This window comes from Monopterus albus, unplaced genomic scaffold, assembly GCF_001952655.1.
Source record: "Monopterus albus unplaced genomic scaffold, M_albus_1.0 scaffold176.1, whole genome shotgun sequence".
Taxonomy (NCBI): domain Eukaryota; kingdom Metazoa; phylum Chordata; class Actinopteri; order Synbranchiformes; family Synbranchidae; genus Monopterus; species Monopterus albus.
This window is the reverse complement of record NW_018128056.1, coordinates 692,051-711,774: the sequence shown is the minus strand read 5'-3', so window position 1 is coordinate 711,774 and position 19,724 is coordinate 692,051. Positions and strand designations below refer to the sequence as shown.

Below are 19,724 nucleotides of genomic sequence, written 5' to 3'. Positions count from 1 at the left end.
TTTATGAATACATTTATCCAGCACTTAAAGTCATTAGAATGGTATCTACTGGATATGTAATTCTTAGTATCACAAAGAAGGAATTCAGCCATAAAAAGAGGCATTTATGTTTGATACTTATTTTTAATAATAAAAAAAAAACCTGTTAAGTGTCATGTGTCCAATACCGCTGTCAATTCCAGAGGATGACAACTTGTCTGTTGACTGTTTGACCCGCAGGCAGAACAACTCACTCGGGTCTTGAGGGCGTTCACACATGAGAGCACAACATTTAATCTGCATCTTTTGTACTGCTCCAGATGTCTTGTGCTCTGAATGCACCACATAATCCATGTCTTCTCTGTCATTCAGTACTTTCTGTTTACCAGCCTTGAAAACAGAAATACTGTGTGAAGTGATCGCTGCTGGGGTAAATACACACATCACACAGCTCTTCTTCCTTGCCACTCTTAGGTGACTGAGAGTCTGTCACTGCAGCTTGGTTTGGTCATATCCCTAAAGCTCCATGGCCCCTGAAGAAGTCCTTTGTGCTCCTCCCAGTTCATCCTTCTCCAATCCTGTATCCTCACACAGCTGCTCATATTGTCAAGCAACTTCTGTCAATGTCTACATCAAGTCATCCTAGTCTGACTCTCTCTCTAGCCCACCAGGAAGGCCCCAAAGTAGCTTGCCCTCCTGTCCATCTCCAAGGTGCTGGCATTGCTAACAGTGATGAAGATGCGATCAGCAGGCTGTAGAAAGGCAGTACCAGCTTGGTGCAAGGAGAAAAGACCGGGTTCTTGACCGCGAGGCCAGCAGACACCCCGGGACGATTTCATCAGCAGGATGGGCGCCATGTAGGAGCTCATCTGTGGACACACCCCAAATACAAGATCAACTTCCATAAGCAAAGCACCATAAGCATACAACCTATTAACATAGCATTCATTTCTGCTAACATCTGAAACGAGTTGCTTTGTTTCACAAGCATGTTCCAATTTCTTTACTAGGCTGCAAAAAGTATCACCTTCTTGTAGATGTACTGGACAAGCTGCACTCCCTCCTCCTCCTTTGTTTCCTCTCCCTTTACCTCCCCTTCTGTTTCCCCAGTGGAAGGGAGTCTGAAGTAGGTCTGGGCGTAGATATAGTAGAGGCCCGCTCTGGGCACCAGCAACTCTCCTCCCCTCAGCTCCATGCTCTGCAGGAAGGATAGACCTGTCTGGCCCTCCCATGCTCTGATTCGCTGCCCCAGGTACCCCCTGCTGCTCCGCGAGCCTGCAACAGCACATAAATAAGCAGAATCACACACAAAAAAATGTATTTGGATTCATTTTTACAGGTGTTTCTTTCTTTTCACTTGCTGGAAAATGTAATGAATGCAATGGCTTGTCCAAAAGACAACTACAGGACATGGCAGGTTATGAGAAAGCAGCTGCACAGCTGGTCCTGACAGGCAGGCAGAAAGATGACATTACTGAATTTGAAAGCAGCTGGGAAACCCCTTGAAGCACATTCCTCACTTTTTGAAAAACAAATAACTATGTATACTGGATTTCACTTATACTGCTTTAATTCTCCTCACCCTCTGCTGTAGGAGACTCAGTGGACGAGATGACACCTGTCACATGGGCTGCAACTTTAGGAAGAGGGGCCCCTCGGACTCCAGGGCTCAGGAAAGGCAGCACCCCCGTCAGCTTATCTGTGAAAACACAAGCAGATAAGAAACACGGATACACAGGACACTTCTAGTGGAAAAAGTCATACTTCCACCCATTAGTAGTAACTGACAGTCAGTGGAGATATTTTTCTTACTTCTCATAGCAGTGGATATCTCTCTCTGGAATCTGTCAGCCATCGTCTGAATGAAAAACACCCAGAGAAACAAAAAGACAAAGAGGCAAGGAAAAGAGAGTGAATTAAATGATATCTGCTCCTCCTGTAGGTGTCTTTAAATCTAAATAAACAGCATTCAGTAATTCACCAGGGACCCTGTCACTCCCTTGACTCATCCAGTCCTAATCAATGGTGTCTGAGTAACACATTTTTGAAAACACCGTGGACCAAATGTGTAATATGTTCTGTGTATATGCTGCTCACTAGTGTCTTGAATACAATTAGAAAAATAAAGAAAAAATAATCCTATTCCCAAAAACATGACAGAAAATAGCGTATTTTCTCTCACACTTAGAGATGTGTATTGACGTTGAGGTAACAAAAAATCAAACAAAACCTTCTCTATGCGGTAGTGGAGCTGTTGCGTGACTTGCCAGCAGGGGTCGCTCTTCTTTTCCTGAGCTGCTGACTCTTCCAACCCTGAGTGCAGATTCGTATTTATCAGGCAGGACACACTGCTCCTAGAGAAGCTCTCCCGCATCTGTCAAGGAAAAAATAAGTTCCAAAAAAACATGCAATGAGGTCTGAAGTGTGACCCCGGACCAATCAGAGCTCAGGACTGCATGGATTGACTTTATAAAGGGGTTTTAGGAGCTCTGACGGCTTTTCATAATGTCTGAGTGAAACATGTTGCTTGAAGCTGTCCCTCCTTCTGAACCTTAACTATTCTTCTTTCCTTAGACTGTTTGCTGTTATGTACTCACGTTAGAAGCTGATGTTCCTGCATGAAAGAAGGTAGGACTTTTATGCTTCATATATAATAAGTATCTAAAATATTATTCCTGCACAGTGGTGACATGAGGTACTTGTATGTTCCTTAATCTCATTTACTAATTCCATTGTATGCTACATTTTTGAGGCAACTGTACATTTCACACTAGCCTGCATTTAGCCTGTAAGTGATGCTTACACATGAATTCATCCATTATCCCATAAAATAATACTTTATTCTGAGACGGGCCGTTCTATATAATGTGTACTTTTGGTACTTTAAGTACATTGTGATGCTAATACTCATGTACGACTTGCATGAATGCATGGCTTACTTGTACCAGAGCATTTCTGGTATTGTTGGTTTTCCTTAAGTATTACATGTGAGTAGTTCTTCCACTGCTGTAGGTCCAAAGTGGTGCCATAACGCATATTTTAGCCCAAATGGTATAACCGCTGTTTTGTTTGTGATAGCCTCCTAAATAGTTTTAAAGTCTCGTCTTGTAAAACGGTGTCACTGGCTCAGTAACTTATCCTTTAACAACAACCCAGATTACAGTGAAAAGCGCCACTTTTCCCCAGTTAGAGTCAGTTTGATGGACTCTGTTTGTAAGATTAAGGGGGAGACAAACTCAGATCTTACCGTGTTCAGGACTTTGTTGAAGTACATAAAGCTGACAGCAACCGTGATGGTCTGGAGGAGGATCGCTGCGAGTATGATGAGTCCCAGACACTGGAGCGATATAGAAATGGCCATATCAGAAAGGCACCAAAAAGACGCACTGAAAACGCAGGCAGGACAAGTCGGATCAAGCTCCGCTGCATTTCTGCTCTGGAGGAGGAAGAGGGAGGAAGGGAAACAGCAGCATTTTGTAGGTGGAGCGCAGGAGGTATGGAGCTATACGACAGCCCCAAGATGTCACTGTTAATAACCAGAAAGCAGGGCGCTTTAACGCTGCACATGCAAGTTCAGGACGCCTTAAAGGGCTGTCAGAAATGTAGAAACTTTGTTATTTGATGATTTATCGCAGATGTAGCCCATTTGTGACTGCAATTAAACGTTTGTGATCATTTGGACATGTTGATTCTTACAGATGGCCCAGAATGTAACTCACCTATGTAGCAGATTATCTTCGTGACAACACAATCTCACCTTAATGTCCATTTAATAGCTATTTTATAGCTTTTGATTACATTTCATGATCATCTGCAGGTGGAGATTGCCTAGTTGCCATGGAGTTGTTTTTCCTGATCACTTTGGGACTTCTATCTTAAATAAATAAGCAAGTCATATTTTTCTTTTCACAGTTTTTTAAAGTATATATATATATCTCATCTTTTGACTTTTGTAGTAAAACAATGCTGAACTGTTCATTTTTTTCTGACTTCTATAATGTAAAGTCTTGTGGTTATGTGCAGGTGACAGGTGCAATAGTCTTCCCGTGTTTGAAATTTTATTCCTTTATGCATTTCAAAGTAGTCTTGTGCCATTCAAATTCCAATTTGTTTAGATATTATTTTGTACTTCAGTGTGTTAAAAGTAGTTGTTTTTTTTTATGACTTCCAGTCTCCAATTCTGGAGCACAAGGTAGCACAGGACAGGCTAACTGTGGAGAGCACAGAGGCCCAGGGACTTTATTATATGTGGTTTATTGACTGTGTGATGACTTGTATATGACAGTCAGAACCAGACGTAGAAGCTTGACTAAAGTACATCACTGTATGAAAGTTTCAGTACAGGGCACATAACAGTTATCAGCATCTGAGAGCAAGATGAAAACAGCCTTTTTTCTTCTCTTTCCTGCTATTGTGAAGTGATGTGAGAGAATGCTATCCGATTAGTGCCAAATGACCCTCCATTGTTAGGCCTTCGGTGCAGCCCTAAATAGTCTCTGTCACAGGGGAGTCATTGAACTTTCAGAACTTAATCTTGAGTGATTCCTGATGGTTCCTGTACTTTCATTCCTTCACATTTAACCCCTGCTCCATTGTCCATGTAAGGAAGTAAAGGAGTTTATAGCTCTTGGATGTGGAAGCTTTCTCCCAGTAATCGAAGCCTGTATTAAAGCATTTAAAGGACATTCATACCACCATGCACGCAGCGATAATGTGCACCTAGTCGTGCCATATATACCGTAGCAGGTTGACAGTTGGTAGCACCAGACTCCTCTGAAAATGTTTCAGTGAGAACGGCAGCTGAAGAAAAGAAGTATTCTTTGGTTCCTTTACTGATTGATATTTCAAAATGCGGAAGAGAAAGTGATAAGTGGTTTCCTGTGTTGTGTTAAATGAGTCACTTCCCAGGCTTGTCAGAGAGGATGAGCATAGGAGGTGAGTGATATCTGAAGACAGTCTGGCCTCAGGCAGGAAAGATGACACCCTGAGAGACATGCCTGTCTTCAGTCCCATGGCAGACACACACAGAGAGAGGGAGGCAATGTGTGGGGAAATGCCGTGGCAGCATCAAATCCACCTACCCAAAACCACTACCATTTAAAAATACATTTTCATTTTCCACTCTTTATATGAAAAAAATTTTTTTCACCTCATAGGCCAATCCAGTCAGCGACGTTTAACTTTGTTCGCATGCAGCAGGCCCTGACTGACTTTAATCCTCTGGTGTTTCAAAACGTCAGTAGTTTGACATTTTTGGGGCATATTCTAATTTGCTGTCCTGCCAAGAGTTAATCTGGAAGATAGAGACCGCTCTCATGTGTGCTGGTTCAGTATGAAGATATAACTAGCAGATGGTTAGCTCAGAATAAAAACTGGAAAGTCTAAAGGTTTGACAGACTCTGTAGACCAACACCGCTAAAGCTAATCTAGTCACACATTGTGTCTTATTTGTTTTATCTGCCCTAAAACCAAAGTTCAGTTTTATTGTGTATTCTGTTCCCATGTTTAACTGTGGGGAGAGTGAACAGTAGTGAGGCAAACACACAAGACAGAATAATGTTGAATAGTAATTGTTGCAGGGTTTATTTTCATGTGCATTTTATGGATTATAACTTGAAAACCCTGAAACCAAACTTTGGTTAACACCAACTCATCAACAGCTTATGTCTCTGTGGTTCTGTGAAACTGTTGCACACAGTGACTCGTATCAAAGTCTTTTCCAAACCCTGAATCTGAAATCAGTTACAAGAGTAATTGGAAACAGGAAAGCATAAGGAGAGCGGCTGCTTCTCTGGAAGTTAAAGCTGTTTCCTTCTAAGCAAAGAACCTGAATAAAACCCAGAAGACAGGTAATGGATTTAGGGAATGGCTCACAGTCCTTCCACCCTCCTCTGCCCTGTACTCCTCTTTTCTCTCCCCCCTGAGGCCTATCCTCTCAATGTTCCTCTCAGTAAAATCATGGAATATCCCTAAATTCCCATCAGAGCATGACACCTGCTCATTGTCTCATAAAACAAAGACGCTGAAAAATGCTAGTGCAGCATAATGCATGCAGACATTTGCCAATGACTTAGTTAATCTGTCAGTGGAAGGGTGTTTCCCTAATAGGAAACAACTGCATGTGAATGTGGGAGCACAGAAACTGAGCCAAAACACACAGGTTAATATCTACCTAGTAATCCTTCATTTTTGTCATCTATTATTTTGAATGTTATATAACTAGGTCCTTTAGCCAAAAGAACATGAAATCAAATCCAAAAGTAGAATCTTTTAAGTAGGCTAAGGGTAGGCCAAGGGTCACATTTGGTTATGCAGTTGTTGTTATTCTTGGATTACTGTCACCAACACAATGTGTAGGCAGCATTTTTTCCTGTTGCAGCTGGCTGAGATACAGCTAAGAAGATGTTCTGCAGTGGAAGAAGTACTCAGATCCCCAAGTAAAAGTAACAGTAAGGTAAAATACTCTTACAAGTAAAATGTTACTGAAGTAGAATTACATAAGTATTAGCATCAAAACAAAATGCTAAAAGTATGCACCGTGCAGAACGGCACATTTCACATTAATGTATTTCACTGGATTTGATTACAATTACTGGTGCATTATTGCTTATTACATTTAATGTTGCAGCTGGTAAAGGAGGAGCTAGTTGTAACATGCTTTTAATTTGAATTACTGCTGGGTAGCTTGTGGTTTTCCCACCAGCGATCAGTAAAGTCAGAGGATTATAGTCATTTTTGTATGAATGGGGGGCCACTAGAGGGCGCCATTGTAAGTGATACTTTCTGGTGCTGCTTTAGATATTCTCTCTCCCTCCTGAAGCCCCTGGGTAAGAACCAAAAGCATGTCTGAGCATGAAAACTGTTATGAGCTGGTGCATTCTGTAGTAGAGTATATATGCAGCGTGTGTTATCTGTTTAGCAGCTGAGTCATCAGAACCACTGTGGTGTTCAATCCCTCCATTTTCAGGAAAAGGTTATGTGGCTGTGATGTTGTGTTTTTATGCAGGTATTAACTATTTCTCTTAGCTGGTCAGTGTTAGCCATGTCCCTCTTCACTGTCAGCAGATTGTGAACTGCTAATATCATTTCAAATTCACATGTACAGGTACATGAGGCCCCTGAGCTTAGATCCTATATTTTTACACAAAAAGCAGATGTACAAGCCCTTGAGTAGGACTAAGATTGACAAAGAAAGTGCTAGTGAATTTGTACCAGTGGAACACACACACACATACTGTATGCATGTGCCTACCACTCACGTACACACACATACACACTCTTACAAGTTGTCCTGCAGCCAGCTGATGTATCGTCTGACTGCCCGTTTGCCTGCATCAAATTCCCTGGATAGGTAACCATGAAAGCCGTCTTCGTAGTGGTCGTTGGTAACTGTGACTCCTGCATCCTGCAGGCGGCGTGCGTACATCAGCCCGTCATCCCTCAAAACATCATATTCGCATGTTATGATGTAGGCCCGTGGGCATTTGGCCAAAACCTCTGGTCCTGCCAGCAGCGGTGCCGCCCGCACATCCAGCAGCCCGGGCACCTCCTTCACAAGCCCCTGCAAACCTTTTTCAGCAATCACAGGCTTGTAGTTCTTCTTGAATTTTGGGGGCAGGAGAACGGTCCAGTCGATCCGTGCCCTCAGCTCTGGGGTGATGGTTGAGTGGTGTAAGGAGCTGTGGTTGTTCACCAGGAACTGGGGCAGCAGGGAAAGATCCACACCCAAGTACTGGAGCCAAAAACGAACCATGAGGGGCCGGTAGAGGATGGGTATGTGTTGGTTCTGCACGTAGGAGGGCGTGTTGAAGTCCACACCTTGGAGCACTGGGTAGATCAAGGCCTGAGCACTGAACTTCACAGTCATTGTGTCATCTATGGCAATCTGAGAAAATACAGACACACGTGAGGCACGGCACCTACATTCTCCTGTAGGAGTGGGCTTCTACATGTACCTCCTGAGCGACTGCAGCAGCCAGGTTTCCGCCTGAACTGTCTCCTGACACAGCCACACGCTCGGGGTCAATCGCATACTTGGCCAGAACCTCTGGGGACAAGAAGTGTTGGGCAGCAGCGAGGCAATCTAAGTACGGCACTGGAAAGCGCACCTCTGGATACAGGCGATACCTAAACAGACAGTGGTGGCAGGTGGTAATTTTACTGGAGCTTTAGAAAACACTGGATCATCTGACTACAAGTCGTCTTTCTACAGTTGTCATAGGACGTCCTATTTAACCTGTGAAAATATTTTCATACTCCTCTGGCTCTGAGAAGGACTTCAAGCCTGAGTAAAGAGGTAAAAAGTTAGAGCAGCTCTCTATCAGCAGTCGATCTCTTTCCTTAAGAGCAGGAAAACATTGAAACAGTAGATCAGTGTTGCAGGAGGGGAGACACTTACTCAACAGAGACCACAACAGCGTCGAGCTCGTCAGACAACATGCGGGTGAGGGCATCATATGCACCCATCTCTGTGAAAGTGAGAGAGAGATGGAGGATCGTGTCAAAGTAACAAACAGCAATGTTCTACTGAATCATGCATGTATTTGAAAATTTACTGTGAAGCACAAACAGACATGCAAACAAAGTTACTACCCAAACTCTTGTTGAATCTGGACAAATCATTCCCCTTAATATTAGAGACTAAGATTAGATTAATATTAGATGACTTGATACTCTTCATTGCAGGTTTTGGAAGGCCAAAATTTAAATGTTACATTTACAATAGCTGCATTTGAAACCCATTTAAAAGATAAAAATAAAAAAAAGATTTGAGGAAAGAGCTCTTATTTTTACTTCAGGACAGCAGTAACATCTGATTAGTACTCACTGCTACTGCCGAAGGCCCAGCCTCCTCCATGGAAGTACACCAATCCCCTCCTCAGATGGCCCTCCCCTCCAGCCGGGGGCTCATAAACACGTACTGGGATGCCAGCGAAAGTGATGTCGCTGACCTTCACTCCCGGCACAACCCCTCCACCAGACTCAGAACCGAATAACCCCTTCACCACATCCACGAAGCCCTTTGTGGATTGTCCAAAAGATTTCATGGAGTTGTCCAAGCCCAGCCAATCCTTCAAAGAGGCCTGAAGACAGAGGAGAGGGGGGAGAGTAAACAAGACTCAAGACATGCTGTATTCAGGCGGCGACAACAGCATGTATGGGTAAAGACGAAAAGCATTCATCTCCTGTCAGGAACTTGAGTCACCGCTGTCTCACCCAGTCAACTCTGTCCTTCTGCACTGCAGCTTATTGATATGTCTGCCGTTTTCCCCATAAACCTCTCAGGATGTCTCAATAGTCGGGTTCAGCCGAGGCCAGATAACACAGCTGCATGGCACAGCGGTGGCTTGGATCCAGTCTTTTATTCCAAGTGCAATCAGCATTGTCAACTAAAAAGCTGAGACACAAATATTTCTCCACCATATTTTTACATTTGAACCCTTTTAATGCCGTTTTAGGTATGTGTATTTATTTAGCCAGTTAATTGTGTTTTATACTTCAGTACCTGTTTGTGTTTTTACTGCCACATCTGTGCCATATGTTACACATTCTTTTGCTGCTTTTACTTTGGTGACCTACAGTTTTTAACTATAGGATAACAAAGTTGTACTGTTATGTGTATTGTATTCTGTTATCAAGAACATCCTTTACATTAGTGAGTTTTAATATTTTTTTTCATCAACACTGTTTTCAGTGGAGTATTTTCTTCTTCAACACTTCGTACTCAGTCTACAGTATGCTATAGACTTTCAATGTTATAAAAGAACAGATTTAAGACTTAAAAATGACTGAACAAGCTACATATTGAAGAAAAAGTCTTGAATTTGGATGATCTGCTTTGTATCAAAGTTAAATGATCATAGTTCTCTCTTTTTTTTAATACAATAAAGCATTAAATGCCTTGTATTTATAGTATTTGCTTTGGAGTCAACACGCCTTTGCAGATGCACATTCATCTGTAGCCAACAGCCAGTGTGGCAATAAGTGACTGAAATCATCAATACCTCACGTACACAATCACTTTCAAAATACAGAACAAAGGTAAACGGGTCACTGTCCCCACAGTCCCCCAGTTTGAATGAGCCCTAAAAACACCTGCTGTCATCTTGTATAGGAGTCATACAGTCTGCTCACAAGATGCACTACTTCAAATAGGTACACGTTGTAAAACGCTGATTATGCAAGTAGTATTTTCCAGGGCCGCCTCAACAAACCCACTAGTAGCCTATATTAAATTTGGCCATTTCAGGATTAGTAGGTAGAGTCAAAGTCCAAGTCCGACCAGGCAAAGTGTGTCGTGTATTTCATCGCCACCACTATTACACAGCTATTAGTGAAGAAGTAGCTGCACAGAGAATGTAAAGCCTTTGCTCAGATATTAATAACTGCAGCTGCACACATCTGCGAGCATCTCTCTTACAAGGTGCATCGCTGATCGGAATCCAGCGTCCAGCAACATCAACTTCCACGGCTCCTGGATGGCATCTGGCAGGGGGACGTACACGTAATAAGCCACGGCCACCGTTAGTAATATTGTAACTATAACTGGAAACAGCCTCATCTTATATCTGGCACCTGCACTGTCTTCACTGTCTCCAGTAGGAACCAGATCGACTCGCTCTGATCTGTTTCTGCGGGTCTGTCTGGGACTGGCAAAGCCAAACAGGGTCCAGAGTTAGGAAACGCCTGAACGTCAACACAGAATTAAGCACTTCTGTTACGAGTGTTCAAAATAAAACCTTTAACCATTTGACAGCTTTTCCTATGAACCTCTAAATGGAATGTTTAGCCTAATTAATCGATAGAAATCTGCTACCGGTGCTTTCAGTAGCCTACTATCTGAACTAGCTTGATTCAGATTTGACTCGTTTAAAGAACGTATGTTGTAACGAAGGCAGTAGATAAGTTTGAGCCGGAACTGTGTTATTATACAAATGTATAATAAAATATAAAATCATTTATCCACCCGTAAAACTCACGCTAAGGTTACTCTATCGAAAAAAAAAGTTAAAACCTCATACTTTTCTTCTTCAGAAATTGAACATAAGCCACACTTTTATTTTGAAAGCGGAGGAACAACATGGAATTCTGGGAAATTGAGACGTCAGTGGGTACTAAGTTGTATTACCCACACGTGACCGCAGAGAGGCACAATAGAGCTGCGGACGGCAGACAGTCAGGACTCCATTCATTAAATCTGTTTTTATAAAAGTGTTGTTAGACAGTGTGCAGTTAAAATGCCATGGCTAAAATAACAACGTTGACTGGGAGATTATAATAACTGAACATTTTAGTTAAGTTTTGAAAATGCTAATTTAATCAAACTATAACGGCGTAACAGTGACACTGATAGAGGTACATATTTATCTCTGATGCAGTGTTAGTTTGTTTACAGATTAGGGCCGAAACATTTCAGAGCCATTTTGTATTTTTGCCACTTTTAGAAAGTGCAGTCTGGTGTGGACATTGAGCAAAGGCAGGAAAACAATCTGTGCTGCATGTGAAAGTAAAACACCTTTTCTACTTTAGACATTCAGTTTTACATTTTTTCAGCATCCCTGACAATGCTGTAAAGACCAACAAATACAACAGAGTAAAAACAAACAAGAAACCCTGGTATCAAACAGTATCAGTTGCAATTTTTTTAAAAGCTCTGAACAGGAGGGTGAATGATGTGGGGTGAAATTACTATAAAGCTGGTCAAAGATCAAGGGTTCTTTTTTTTTCACTGATGCATTTTCATGTGAATACATTAATACTGAACTGGAGTCTTACTGGAATGCATTAGCAGTGCAAGTCACTGGAATAGGCTCAGACTCATTATTCACGGGCTATTGATCCCTCCACAATACTGTTCAATCAGACTGTTTTTGGACTTTCCATCTGTTTTTAGATTGTTATTTTCTTTTGAGGCCAGCAATAGTGTTCAATATTTACACTGGGCCATTGCTTTTATTTTCACACCACTGAAACAACAAAACCAAACTTGAAAATCTGCCGTGTACATGTCTTAAAATTAAATCTATTTCAGCAATAGACTGTGTGTAACTTTATATACAGTTTATGATTTTAGCAGTATGGTGTGGTATTGATTTTCTTCTCTTTAACATGAGTGTTTTTTGTTTTGATAGAATACAAAAGATGAGCAAAAAGGAAATGTTAGTTCAGAGAGAGAAGGGGAGTCGTGTAACAAATTTCACTAACTGAGGACATTGCAGCCTATGTGGTATTAACCTTAGATGACTACAGCCACAGTGGTGCCATGTGACTGGTTTTCAAGACTGGTCTGAATCCTTGTCGCCATCAGAGAAAGGCAAACAGCAGCATGGTACAGTCAGTAGCGCCATAGCCAACAGGTCAAAGTCTCTCAATGTCATCTTCTCGCTATCTCCCAGTACTATTTATCGCTCTGTTTCTTCATATGGTATGACTTTTAAATGGCATCTGTCTGTCCCTGGTGGCTGTGTGTGAGAATATAAACAAACGTCAGAGCTGATGTGGCTCTGACCCCTGCACTGGGCCAGTTTTCCAAAACACTGCAAGCAGACCATGTCAAATTAGCCTCTTGGAAAACTAGAGTAGAGCTCCCAGGAGAAGGCATGGTTGAAGAAGATCATAGTGGCATCTTTAATCCAAAAATTGATCAGTAATACTAGATCTGACAGGAGTGATCACCCTGTACAGTGATGTCATACATAACTTCCAGATGGATGTCAAGATTTATTGAAATGTATTTTAGGAATTATGCTTATTAACTTTCTTGCTGAGAATACTGATACCTCTCACATCTGTCCATTCAATGTAAAGCCATAGGCAAGAGCTGGTTAGCTTAGCTTAGCTGATCTTAGTTTATCTTAGCCTAGTTTAGTTTAGCTTACCTTAGCATAAAGACCAAAAATAGGGGGAAACAGTCAGTCTGGCTCTGTCTGAATGTTAAAAAAAATCCATCAGAACCTGTAATAATCACAAATAAGTTATATGTTGTTAGCTTGGCAAATAAGCAAACTAAAAATGTCAAACTATACCTCTGATGCATTCTCATTTGTCCACTAGGCCAAGTTGGCCCTTTTACTGCCACTTTCCATTTATATTTTGATCCCATAATCATGTTCAGGGCCCCCAGGTGCATTATGGTGGTTTCTTTATACTGTATAAGCCTACCTTACAGTGTAGTCTGGTATAGATAGAGGAAGAAATAATATGCAGGGGGTTTGGATGCATAATGTGGTAAAACTGTGACTCTTTGCTGAATATTAAGCATATAAATGAGAAGGACTGTGCTGCAGAATTGCCTGTTAATATTTCAATACTTTTTTCTGACATGATAACTTGATCACTGCAGTTCAGTCCGGCTGCAGTTACAGTTACTCATGACACACAGAGTTACAAACGTTTTGCAGTCATCTTGAAATCCTACAGGGGGTGAGTGTTTCACACACACACACACACACACACACACACACACACACACACACACACACATACAAGTGCCATACTTGCTCACTTTCCAAAAATCCCTCTGAATGAAAGTGTCAGCATGTTAATGTGATATATGTGCTTGCGTGTGTGCATTAAAATTCTCTCTTCCTGCCCCCACCCTCCTTGCCTCCTGTGTGTTGGTCTGGTGTCTCCCTCCAGTCTGTGGTATGGAGGGCAGAGAGAGGCCCAGGCCCAGGCCCCTCTCCTGTGTCACTTACTGGAATTACACGTATGGTCATTTAACATGACCAAATGCATATGGCAGAAATTCAGGTTTTCCATTTCAGGGAATCCTGTTTATGCAATGTGCTGCAGGGATCCTTTGTATTGTCATGATTCTGCAGGTGAAGCCATGAATATACAGTAGCTAACCTGTCACCAGTGTTAGATGTTTAGCCACTTATAGGTGACGTTACACCTAAAACCTAACTAACATCAACTTAAGTTGACCACATCTGTTGTTGTAAAGAAAGAAACTAACAGCCATGTCTCACGTCTACAGGAAGTAAGTTTTTAATAAAGGAAGACTGATTAGACAAAGGCGGATCTAGAAAATTCTGGATCTGTTGGCCGGGCTGGGGTATAGACTCAGAGAGGGGTGGCACATTTGAAAGACATGTAAAAAGTAAATGAAGTTCTATGAAATAAACCACACATTATTAAGAATCAAACTGGTTATTTTTTGTAAAGATAAGCTACATATGGTGCTTTCTTTAGCTAACTTTGCCCATTATTTACTCTCCACCAGGGACACAGCTGCTGCACCCCCCACTGAGATGAATCATGCCTAGTAAAAGCATTAAAAACGCTAGAGACTTCTGTTGTGGCGTTGTAGGAGTGATAAATGAAATTACAATATGGCATATGGATACAGTACAGTGTTTATGTTGGCACACACTAGACATACCTTCGTGCAAACAGTGACAGTAATGTATTGTGGTATTCAGAAATGTCATGGACAACAGGCCAGTTACATGCTTCAGCTGCAATGCAGATTCTATTTCTGAAATGACAAATGATGTCCTGTTGTTATTATGGTCACACCTTTAAAAACAGTAACATAAGTGGGCTGTTGTTTGTTCAAGGTGTACACAACGTTCTTAACTGATTCAAAGCTATTTACCCTGCTGCTGAGCCAATAGTAATCACCTGTTTCAAAATGAACGTGTGAACCATAGTGAAGATTTTTTTACATTATTATATTGTGGCTGGTGGCTTAGTAAGTGTTAGTTGTCTGGTTGTTGCAATAACAATGACTTGTTCTGTTACATCTGTATATTATGTGACACAATTTAAAGGAAGTGGCCCCAAATCATTGCAGTTGTTCTTGCAACATCACATGAGGCTTTGTTCCCCTGTAAGGAAGGGAGGGGGCGTGTGGCACAGAACTGAAAAGGATTCAATCCGACATCTCAAGCTGAATTCACACATTGTGCCATTAACAAGTGCAATGTGGTTTTTGTTTCCTTCACTGGGAGTGAGCACCGCAAGATAAAAAGACACCTGCAGACATTGCCAGTAAGAAAAATTGATCCAAAAAGAAACGAATGCATTGTTTTCATCTGTTACAGAAACTCTGCATTACATTTCAGTGGCATTGCTCTTGGGATGTCACATGCTTTGCATATAATTTACTGAAAGTGAACAGAAAAGTAAAGCTCTTATTTCAAAGTCTTCAATTCTGAGTCAGAGTGCACAGGACAGCTAACAGCAATATGGTTGAGAGATTTTCGGAATCTCCTTTAATTATTAAAAGCCCACACCAAACAGCCAGAAGCAAATACAGCCTCTGACTAAAGTTACCTTTAAGAATGAATTTAAATCTTTGCTTTACTGTAAAGGTGAGGAGGAGATACAAATCAGAAAGGACACAGTCTGATGTATTTTGTCCAACAGGGATCTGCCCTTTGCCAGAAAGCCATTAATTAATTCATTGTAGAAGTAGGAGAAGGTTTCAATGCTCTTCATCACCAGTTTCACAGATCCCCCCCCTCATTTTTCATTAAACCCCTCCCTTCCACTCCCAACCAAATCTTTCCACCACCAGCTCAGAGCCAGCTCATCTAGTTGCTGTCAGACTCAAGTTTTCCATTGGTCTCCTAGACTTCAGAAGATGAATGGCATAGTCCATTCACTGTAGCCAAAAGCAGAAAGCACATCAGTTCCTTCAGTTTGTGCACCCCCCCCAGTTTGGAAAAAGTGTCAGGCTGGCAGCTGGCCTGGGCAGTGAGAGGTCAAAGGTCAGGTGTCAGATAGGGACTGATGTGGACAGCTGCATGCCTCAGCCCTGACCTTTAACCTGGAGGTGCATGAGGACAGTGCTGTACTGTTCTGCTGAGGCGAGATGCAGCTGTTTTACCACACAAACACACAAAACGTCTGTGAAAAACAGTGGCAAATACTAACAACTGAATCAAAACATGCAGAAACACACATAAGGCAGCAGAGAATAACATGAACATGATTAAAAAACACACAGGCGAGTATGCACACACACTTCCTCCCATGGGATAATCAGCCAACACCCACTCTCACTCTCATGATCTTCTCTCTGGTCTAAATGGGATCCTGATGTTCTCTTAACCAGTCCGCCACACTCACCCCTGCCCCACACCTCCTTCGGCCACAACCGAGGCTGTTAAACACGGTTTTGCGCTCCTTTCCTTGTTCTCAGCTGCTGCAGAGCGACATTGACAAGAAGCAGCTGTTGTGGTGATGAGAGCGTGTGAGATGCAGTAGGCAACAACCAGAAAAGATAAAGCAATAACTGAGCAGATATACTGACATATGGTGGGAGTTACCTTCAGCATACACATGCATGTTATAAATATGTGAGTGACTGCCATTTTATCAGCACATTAGTCTGTGGTTCCGGCATGTGAGATTTCCTTTAGTAAAGTTGTAGCTTGACTGCTTTAAAGAGAACATCTGGACACAGGAGCAGCAGCTGAGGACCTTGAGATGTTGGGAAGTTGCACTACATCTATACACAAACTGAAGAGCCTGGCTAGAAGACAGGAAGAGGGTGTCCTGGTGTGCAGAAGGGAGCCAGTGTGGCCAGCTGGTATCATGTAGCACACTAATAAAACTCTTCCCTGTCTATAAACAACTCCCCGAGGAGGCAAAACTTAAACTCACAAAGATGCAGAGTTCAACAGGCCTACTCATAGTGAGCGCACACACACAGGCAATCTGACTCACCTTGTAAAAACACATGTGTAGTCAAGAGTTTTATTAACTTGGGTTTAGTAATAAGCTCTCCTCTGCCAGATTTAGGCCTGGATAGCTGTGCTGTGGTGTGTGTTCATTTATGTGGGATTGTGTGACCTTGTTGTTCTTGGCTTTATGTGTGATGCTGTATTTCTGGCGTCTGTTGCTTTCAGCAGAAGCTCAAATCTGGGTTCCTTGCTCTTAACATATGTCCTTGTATATGTGTGTGTGCGTGTTCGGTGTATGTGAGCTGGTGTGAGGTGCTGAGTGACACTCTCTGTTCCATTTTGTCAGGATGTGTCAGCACCCTCATTGCTCTTTCTTGTTCTTCCTCCAGCCCTCCCCGGTGCATACAGCTCTGCAGCATAGCTCTCTTTAGACCCTCAAACCGAATAAAGAAAAACTCCCCAAAACCCTGGAAAAAATCCCCAGCTTAAAAGAGCATTCTTCCTGCCTAAACCTAATCATATTTTGTTTCCCATAACCGCTACACCTCCCTAAGCTCAACCACTATGCACAAATATTGCAGAAAGCATTACAGTTAGAGGTAACTGATAAAATATATTTGTTTGTTTGTTTTGGCAGTTGGGGTGAAATAAAGCTTTAAGATTTCCCTTCGTCATGAGAGGCAATAGGTGGTAATGTATCTGGGCAGTTTCCCAGATTTGGCAAACAAAATTAGACCAGGTAAAATGGTATTCTGCACTTAGCTGCCATCAGAGACTTTATGTAAGTGGTCTAAAATGTTTATGCAACTTTTTGTGGTCCTCTTCCTGTAACGCTGGACTGGCTCCTCCTCTAATTTATTGCTAGTGTTTATTTTTACCCTGTGGATAGGTCGAGGTTTCCAGCATGCACACACACACAAACAGGCCCTTCTTGTCATGTGATGCAGGCCTTGGGATAGTTGATGCTGTTAAAGGAGACATATTCTAGGAGGATTTGAAAGGGGTCTTAGGTGTGTGTGTGTGTGTAGAGAGAGAGCTGGAGAGCTTTAAATCAACCCATCACACATCATCCATCAGCAGATCTTACTCTCACTCATCAGTGTGGTAACATCACACTGCCAGCGATGCAACCACACACCATACTGCATTTTAGCAATTTTATTTTATTTATTTTTTAACCCCCTCCTTCGTTGTCTGCTAAAATCACAGTTTCAAGTCAATGATCCAGCGGCATCGACAGCCTCACCACTAACACTGATGCAGGACACAGAGTCACATCAACCCCTCTGACCATGTGGAAGTAGTAGAGATCATGCAATAGTAACAGGGGAGGGGGTCACAGCTCTACAGAGCAGATTTCCGTCTCTTTCAATTAAAGCAACACATGGAGGAATAACAAAAAAAGAGGCCTTTGGGCAATATCGTTGTTTTACTGTCAGCCATCTGTCTGATCAATTTATAAACTGTATTAGGAGCTGCAGTCAGTGCTGTAGTTGACTCCTGGTCTCCATAGAAACACAGGATTTGAGCACAGACATCTTGCATTCACCAAATTAGTTATACCTGCTGCCTGATGTGAGCACAGTGTTTTATCTTTATTCTGTATCATTGATAGATTATTCAAAGAGCCTCAGGGCATAAATCTCTCACACTGAAACTGCGGCGTTACAAGATCATTATATCTTTCAGTCCACAAAGCGAATTATTCATGTCGCAGACGCCTTAAAGCTACCCAGTAGAGTTCAGGCTTTGCCATGAGAAACTATTTTGTTGTTGATTAAAAGACATTTAACCGGTGTGACAACATATTCCTGAGCTGCCCCTAAACATCTGTGAGAGCCAGTTGTTTATCTTACTCATCTGTCATTATTCTGGAATACTAGACAGTTTATAGCTACATGAGTGATGATCATATGTTTATAAAAATAAATAAAGTAGAGCAGCTGCTACATCTGGCTGAACATCATGAAGGACATTTCTAACATATCACTTGCCCAGGGTCTATTTCTTTACACGTTTGGTATTAATATGTGGTATTGAGATTAAATAAGTGGAAATACTACAGTAAAAGTAAACAAATCTACCAAGTAGCCAAAAGATTTTGATATTACTTGTTATAAAGAATCGCTGGTGTAGGGCTACTGTCTGAGCTACTATTACCTAATGCATTCAATAAGCTGCATTATTTTGTTAAAAAGATTTGGGGTTTTATGAGGAAATCATTAATATTTGTAAGCCTGAGATATCAAATAATTATTTTAGCATCAGTACAGAAACTTATACACTGCACTGACAGTTCAAAAGATGCCAAGCCCTAATATCTAGGGCTGAAATGATGTCATTAAATTAAGAAAGTTATCAAGCAATAATTTTAATAATGGATTTGTCATTTAAGTTATTTTGAAGCAAAAGTGCCAAAAAAAAATCACTGGTTCCAGTATCTCAAATGTGAATCCAGTATATGCTGATGTCCTCATTTTCTATTAAAGCACGTTTAGGTTTTGGACAGTTAACTGAACCAAGCAACTTGAAGATGTCACCCTGGGCTTTGAGAAATTTAAATGGATATTTTTCACCTATTTGGACATTTATCAGATCTGTTGTTTGATATAAACGATAGTTGCAACATTAATATTCGCATGTAGTCTGGGCAAAAAGTATAAAATGAGACAAACGGAGTAAACTCGCTTCAACATGATGCAGCCAATTGGAAACACAAACCAGTCGAGCTGTCACTCTGCTCGAGCCCCCGCCCCGCCGCTCTGTTAACGGGAACTCCCCCTAAGTTCCCCGGTTCTCCTCTCTCCGCTCATTCTCTCCATGAGCTGTCACGCACATACACACTTACGCACACAACAGGGTCGCTGCATGTTGGAGCGAGCGTCCGCGCTCTCTCCGTCGTTCCCCGGTTACCGAGAGGCGGCTGTTTGTCTTCGCAGTCTGCGGCGAGCCACGTCGTGACAGAGTTTGGAAGCGGCTGAAGGAGGAGAGAAGGTGGAGAGAAAAGGTAGGGGATGGTGCCAAAAGGAGTCTTTTCCCTTGTCTCTGTTTAGAAACTTTACCGTGTGTTTACCGTCCTCACCGCCCGTCTCGTGCGTCGTAGGGATT

At 42.0% G+C, this 19,724-nt stretch overlaps 3 protein-coding genes across 10 annotated transcripts in view; 1 reads left to right on the top strand and 2 right to left on the bottom strand.

Moving 5' to 3' along the window:
• Positions 1 to 114: 114 nt before the first annotated feature.
• Positions 115 to 3,448, bottom strand: LOC109969628 (tumor necrosis factor ligand superfamily member 10-like). The gene is made up of 6 exons (XM_020616652.1): positions 3,227 to 3,448; positions 2,210 to 2,353; positions 1,792 to 1,837; positions 1,562 to 1,678; positions 1,007 to 1,254; positions 115 to 848 (listed from the first exon to the last, which is right to left on the bottom strand). The coding sequence occupies exons 1-6, from the start codon at positions 3,338 to 3,340 to the stop codon at positions 639 to 641; spliced, it is 879 nt and encodes a 292-aa protein (XP_020472308.1). The 5' UTR covers positions 3,341 to 3,448; the 3' UTR covers positions 115 to 638.
• Positions 3,449 to 4,316: 868 nt separating this feature from the next.
• On the bottom strand, positions 4,317 to 19,553 carry nceh1a (neutral cholesterol ester hydrolase 1a). Of its 7 annotated transcripts, XM_020616624.1 has the most exons (7): positions 10,994 to 11,030; positions 10,555 to 10,628; positions 10,400 to 10,464; positions 8,807 to 9,062; positions 8,378 to 8,447; positions 7,935 to 8,106; positions 4,317 to 7,864 (listed from the first exon to the last, which is right to left on the bottom strand). In XM_020616624.1, the coding sequence occupies exons 1-7, from the start codon at positions 10,996 to 10,998 to the stop codon at positions 7,259 to 7,261; spliced, it is 1,248 nt and encodes a 415-aa protein (XP_020472280.1). In that variant the 5' UTR covers positions 10,999 to 11,030; the 3' UTR covers positions 4,317 to 7,258. The 7 variants fall into 7 exon arrangements, with proteins under 7 accessions (XP_020472280.1, XP_020472285.1, XP_020472282.1 ...); XM_020616626.1 differs by having other exon boundaries at positions 4,318 to 7,864; positions 10,400 to 10,628; positions 11,001 to 11,048; XM_020616623.1 differs by having other exon boundaries at positions 4,318 to 7,864; positions 10,400 to 10,628.
• Positions 19,540 to 19,724, top strand: part of ppp2r3a (protein phosphatase 2, regulatory subunit B'', alpha) — a 53,887-nt gene continuing 53,702 nt past the window's right edge. For both annotated transcript variants that reach the window (XM_020616620.1, XM_020616618.1), the window contains exon 1: positions 19,540 to 19,623. The gene's annotated coding sequence lies outside the window, so the exon portion shown is untranslated. The remainder of the gene's footprint in view (positions 19,624 to 19,724) is intronic.

Coding starts and splice junctions, on each gene's coding strand:
- LOC109969628 (XM_020616652.1), bottom strand. CDS start 3,340: ATGGCCATTTCTATATCGCTCCAGTGTCTGGGACTCATCATACTCGCA. Junction 1,255..1,561: donor TGAGTCTCCTACAGCAGAGG/GTGAGGAGAATT, acceptor GTGCTGTTGCAG/GCTCGCGGAGCAGCAGGGGG. Junction 849..1,006: donor TCCAGTACATCTACAAGAAG/GTGATACTTTTT, acceptor GTGTGTCCACAG/ATGAGCTCCTACATGGCGCC.
- nceh1a (XM_020616623.1), bottom strand. Junction 8,448..8,806: donor CTGGGCCTTCGGCAGTAGCA/GTGAGTACTAAT, acceptor TCACTTTCACAG/AGATGGGTGCATATGATGCC. Junction 8,107..8,377: donor GCTGTTGTGGTCTCTGTTGA/GTAAGTGTCTCC, acceptor CTGTCTGTTTAG/GTATCGCCTGTATCCAGAGG.